Source organism: Xiphophorus hellerii, chromosome 16 (assembly GCF_003331165.1).
Source record: "Xiphophorus hellerii strain 12219 chromosome 16, Xiphophorus_hellerii-4.1, whole genome shotgun sequence".
Taxonomy (NCBI): domain Eukaryota; kingdom Metazoa; phylum Chordata; class Actinopteri; order Cyprinodontiformes; family Poeciliidae; genus Xiphophorus; species Xiphophorus hellerii.
In genome coordinates this window covers 12,338,286-12,344,166 of record NC_045687.1, presented here as the reverse complement: position 1 = coordinate 12,344,166, position 5,881 = coordinate 12,338,286, and the positions used below count along the sequence as shown (strand labels likewise).

The 5,881-nt window shown below is 37.5% G+C and overlaps 1 protein-coding gene across 1 annotated transcript; it reads left to right on the top strand.

Annotated features, from left to right (window-relative positions):
* The first annotated feature begins 988 nt into the window (after positions 1-988).
* Positions 989-5,223, top strand: LOC116735838 (cytochrome P450 2K4-like). The gene is made up of 9 exons (XM_032587979.1): positions 989-1,320; positions 1,406-1,568; positions 1,952-2,101; positions 2,257-2,417; positions 3,469-3,648; positions 3,738-3,879; positions 4,074-4,258; positions 4,337-4,478; positions 4,565-5,223. The coding sequence occupies exons 1-9, from the start codon at positions 1,114-1,116 to the stop codon at positions 4,750-4,752; spliced, it is 1,518 nt and encodes a 505-aa protein (XP_032443870.1). The 5' UTR covers positions 989-1,113; the 3' UTR covers positions 4,753-5,223.
* Positions 5,224-5,881: the final 658 nt, after the last annotated feature.

Sequence of the window (5,881 nt, the reverse complement as noted above, 5' to 3'; positions counted from 1 at the left end):
GTGTGATTATGGGTTTTCTATCGAGAATACTGGAAACTGTTCTTGCATGATCTATTTTGTATTAGTTGCAAACAGATGTGAAACTGGTAACACTGGTAATGATTGTTTAAAAATAACAAATACAGCAGAATATAATTTAGAAATCTTTATTAATACAGTCTCACGTCAAAATAAAAAAGAAATGTATACATCTATATTGGAACTGCACAATGTTGGGTAAGCATTTTATAATGCTAGTGAATATTTGACGTTCAGAATGGTTGTTCCAAAGGTAAAAGGCCCTCAGTTGAAAAACACCCCACATAGTGTTTTAGTCTGAAATCCCGATAGAATGAAAAAACTGAAAAATAAAAGAAACTTGTTTGGTGTTTCAAATACGAGGCCTGTGTGGCACAAAGGTTGTGTATACATGAGGGAGGATGAGCTGGCAGGAGGTGAAAGGGAAGGGGGGGAAATGCAAACACTATTATATCAATACCTGCAAAGTCAACAATTGAGGACAAGGAACCTTTCAAGAATTTACAGAAGAGCATATGTGTAAAAGAAAAAACACATCCATCCATTTTCTGTACACCCTTGTCCCTTGGAGTCAGTAGGGGTGCTGGTGCCTATCTCCAGCTAACGTTCCGGGTGAGAGGCAGGGTACACCCTGGGCAGGTCGCTAGTCTGTCGCAGGGCAACACAGAAACAGACAGGACACACAGAAAGACCCCGGGCCAGGAATCATACCCAAGACATTCTTGCTGCAAGGCAACAACTCTACCAACTGCACCACTGTGCAACCCAAGAAAAAATACAAATAAACATAAAATCATTTGCCAGTACAACCATAGAGGAAACATGACAGACTCAGTTCTTTATTAATGGGAAAATGTTCCTGGCATTAAATATTTGTGGTAAAAATATAAATCCATTTTCTATATATATTTTTTTATTCATCAAATCTTCAGGGATGGAGGGGAGTAAACCAACGCCGGAGTTGAGATCAGTGTCATGTTAATGCACAAAGGTTAAATAGGTGTGGCCAACAGAGAACAACAATCCTACAGGAACATAAATTCCTCTCTGTCTTAGCTGAAAATTCAGACCAGGAGATTGCAAGCAGCTGAGAACATGGAGACTTTGAAGGATTTTGGTTTCTTTCTTTTCTCCAGTCCTACCACTGTACTTGGAGTAGGTCTCCTTTTCATAATCCTATATTTGGTGACTGTTGGTTCCTCCAGAGAAACAGGTAAAGAACCTCCAGGACCAAAGCCTCTGCCTCTGCTTGGCAACCTGCTGCAGCTTGATCTCCAGAGACCCTACAAAACACTGTGTGAGGTGAGCTCTGATTTAAACTGTTCAGCAACATTTAAATCTATTTAATCTCTGTTTAAATTTTATTCTCCTGTTTTCATTCACTCAGCTTTCCAAGAAATATGGGTCTGTATTTACAGTTTATTTTGGACCAAAAAAAGTGGTTGTTCTAGCCGGGTACAGGACAGTCAGAGAGGCTCTGGTCAGCTATGCAGACGAATTTGGAGAAAGAGGAATCACACCTATGTTTGTGGATTTAACAAAACATCGTGGTATGTCCAGAAGTAAATTATTACAAATCTTTCCAAAAGTGCTAATGAACTGTTCTAATCCTCTTCCGTAGAAAAGTGTGGCCTCTATTCAGTTTTTCTTTAGATATACTTCTCCCAGTATTGCAGAAGTAACATTTCTGCCCTTTTGTTTTTGGAAAATTGATCAATGTAAGTGAGAATGGATGGAGATTATCTCTATCCATTCTGAGGTATTCCAATGATTTTTAAAAGAATTTACTTTTGGGTTTTGTGTTTATTTAAAACATCACTCCTTATTGTTGGTCTATCACAGTAAACCTGCCAATGAAATGTTTGTTTTTGTAACTTGACAAAATATTGAGACAAAGTTCAAAATTGATTATGAGTTCTGTTTACTCTATAAGGAATTCTGTTTTCAAATGGAGAAACATGGAAAGAGATGCGTCGTTTTGCCCTCAGCACCCTGAAAGACTTTGGGATGGGGAAGAGAGTTGCAGAGGAGAAAATCTTAGAGGAGTGTGGACACCTCATCCAAGTGTTTGAGAGTTATAAAGGTATAACATAATGCTGTGTTTCTCTAAGAAACAGACATAAAATTCTTCACTGAAATGGTTTAATCATTGTTGTGGTCTACTAATTCATATTCCTTTTGTAAGTTAAGTACATTTTAATAGCAGACAAGATAAACAGTAACTCTCTTGCTACACAGGGAAACCATTTAACACATCCCGTCCAACAAATAATGCAACATCCAACGTCATCTCCTCCATCGTGTTTGGAAGCAGATTTGAATATGATGATCCTCAATTCAGAGGCTTGGTTAGTCGAATCACTGAGAATATTAAGATAGCTGGCTCGGCAGGAATCCAGGTAAGCTTAATGTTTCACTTAAGTAATTAAATTATTTACCAAGTTGCTTAAGTTAAACTTGGTATATGGTAGACCACGACAAAGTTAGCTGTATGAAAGGTAGAGACTGTTAAATTATTATCTAAAGTCCATGAAGTCCAAACCCATTATTTTACATGTATAAAAATACTCCGAAGATTAAAATGAAATTCTCATAAAAGATCTATTTAGATTTATGTAATTTTCATAATTTGTTTTTTACAACCACAACATTTAATGTATTTTGCTTTGGTGATTTTATGTGATAGACCATCAGAATGTGTGCATAAAATGTGAGGTGCAAGGACGAGCACACATATAGCTTTAAAATGTTTTCACATAAATGTTACATCTTTTTCCATTATAACAAATAGGTGTTCTTCCAGGATTGTCCTTTATCTGTCCTTTAAATTATCTACCTGCTTTTGCTGTACATTACTGCTGCCACTAACATTTTGTTATTGTTATTGTTAGCGGTGGTTGTAATATGTGGTACCTGAAGAGCTGGATTTTGAAAGATAAGTTTGTAGGGCTGGAGGACGTTTTTGTGCCCTAACCAAAGAAATATTCCAGGACATTAATAGCACGGCCTTCACATCAGCAGGATTAAAATGTCCCATGTGACATGGCTCCACCTTAACCCAAAAAGATGTACTATAAGTTAAGAAATTTTAAATATTTGAGTGTTGTCTACATTAATAAAATTGTAGCAATATTAAAACAGCACACTTCATATGGATGTGTGAGTTTACAATGTAAAACCTGCAGTCATTACAAAAACATTCAAAATCTTTGCTGCCCCCCAAAATTTGAGCCCCTTTAAGCCATTTCTAAAGTTGGGCTCATGGTGCCAGTTTGTTGTTAATGTTCAACCCAACACCACATTTAATATAGAGCTCTGAAAGCTCCTTCCCAACAAGGATTTACTCTGGCCAGTATGTCAAAACAAGCTCAACCTGACTTCTTTCATGCTAAATAAATGAACCACTATTGAATTTCTCTATTCCTAAAATATATTTTCCTTAATTTCAAGCTCTACAATACATTTCCCCGGCTGGTTGGATGGATAAAAAGCCGTCAGGTTATGTTAAAAAATGGTGAAACGACAATGAGAGAAATTAAGGATTTAACCCAGAAACTGAAAGAGACACTCAACCCTCAGATATGCAGAGGAATGATCGACTGTTTTCTGATTCAAAAGCAGAAAGAAGAGGCAAGGCAGCACAAATCTATTTTTAAAGAATAATAGCATCATAAAACATGTTTGCCACAGGTACAGTATTCACACAGTTTTCTTTTTAGGATTCTTGTGTCAAAGACACTCAGTTCACTGAGGAGAACCTGTTATATACAGTGGCAAACCTGTTTGCTGCTGGAACCGACACCACAGCTGCAACACTGAGGTGGGGTTTGCTGCTCATGGCAAAGTATCCACAAATTCAGGGTAAGAAAGAGGAGAAAATATCTGGGATATTTTTCCTATGCCCAGAAAACATGATTTTCAGCATGTCCTCTGACGATTAAATGTTAGTTAAAAATAATATATAATCCAAGCATACATATGTGTACATAAGTCTATGAGGTAACTGTGATCCCTCGAAAGAGAACTGTAGATCATTTCCTTTTTGTTTACTGTAGACCAGGTTCAGGACGAGCTGACCAGGGTGGTTGGAAGCCGTGAGGTTCATGTGGAAGACCGTAAACATCTGCCGTACACTGATGCTGTTATCCATGAGATACAGCGGCTCTGTAACATTTCTCCTATGGCTGTCCCACACAAAACCAGTCAAGATGTTACCTTTCATGGATATTTTATCAAAGAGGTGAGCAGGATGAAAATATTTCTAAGCTTCCAACAGACAACATCTTCCAGATGATCATGCTCGTATTTTTGTCTTCAGGGAACTACTGTGATTCCCCTCCTTACATCTGTTCTGTATGATGAGAGTGAATGGGAGAGCCCTCACACCTTCAACCCTTCTCATTTCTTGGACAAGGAGGGAAGATTTATCAAGAGAGATGCTTTTCTACCATTTTCTGCAGGTAAAACAACTCTCGCAGTTTGTTAATCAGATAATCTTTACCATCCATGTTCGAATTGAAATGCATTACATGTTTTCTTGTTGCAGGTCGCAGGGTGTGTCTTGGTGAGAGTCTGGCAAGGATGGAGATTTTCCTCTTCTTAACCTCACTCCTTCAACGTTTTCGTTTCATGCCTCCGCCTGGAGTTTCTGAAGATGATCTGGATCTGACTCCAGCGGTGGGATTCACCATCCCTCCTTCTCCTCATGAGCTCTGTGCCATCAGTCGGCAGTGATGAATGAAGCACTAGATTGTAGATGTTCTTACTATCATATGTTACTTCTGCATATCTTTACTCTTAATTTGATTTAAATATGCTTCTTTAATTTGAACACTTTACTTAAAGAGTTGGATAGTTTTTACTTTTTTAGTTACTGGCCTTATCCCTGCATCTTTCTACTGAGTTAATTTCACTGACTTATATAGATGATAAAGAGATTCAATTTGTTTCCATTTTATTTACTTAAGACAAAGCAAACTAAATTTACAGAGCATGTAATAAGAATTTAAGAGTGTCATGAAGTGCGGATGTAAGGTGGTGAGGCAGACGCAGATGGAACCAGGTAGATGAATGATGATGATTTAATGAACATAGAATCCAAAACAGTCCACAAACACCGGGCAGCACGGCCGAGCGGAAGCCAGGGCTCGACGCCGGTAGCAACCGGTTACACGAAGGGACTAGACGCCACAATGAGACAACAGCTAGACAGTATGAAGCGAACAAACAACAAAGACCCGACAAAGACACAGACACACAGGTGACACTAAATACACAGGAGGTAATTAGGGAACGAGAAACACCTGGGAGTAATCGAGGGGAGAACAGGACAACATGGAGACACAGAGACACAGAAAACTCGAAATAAACACACAGAAAAACACGGAACATGACAAAGAGTGGTTACTCTGAACGTTACCCCTTACAAGATCTCTTTTTCAGAAGTTGAAAAACATGAAATAGGAGCAAAATAAAATGAACAAATATGTATAATTTTTATGTGATAAAATGGTAAAATGCAACTGTTACTATATATGGAAAGCAATTATGCAATTAAAAATAACAACAAATACTGCAGAATATAATTTAGAAATCTTTTAATGCTGTAATACAATCTCAAATCAACATAAAAAATAAATGTATACATGTGTATTAGAGCTACACAATGTTGGGTAAACATTGGATAATGTTAGTGAGTGTTTGTCATACAGAAGGCTGTTCCAAAGGTAAAAGATTCTCAGAAGAAAAATCCAAGACATACTCTTTTGGTCTGAAAGGCTGATAGAATGAAAGAAGAACTGAAAAAATAAAATAAACTAACAATGGACTTTGAAAACCATTGAAAGTATATTGAAACTAATTC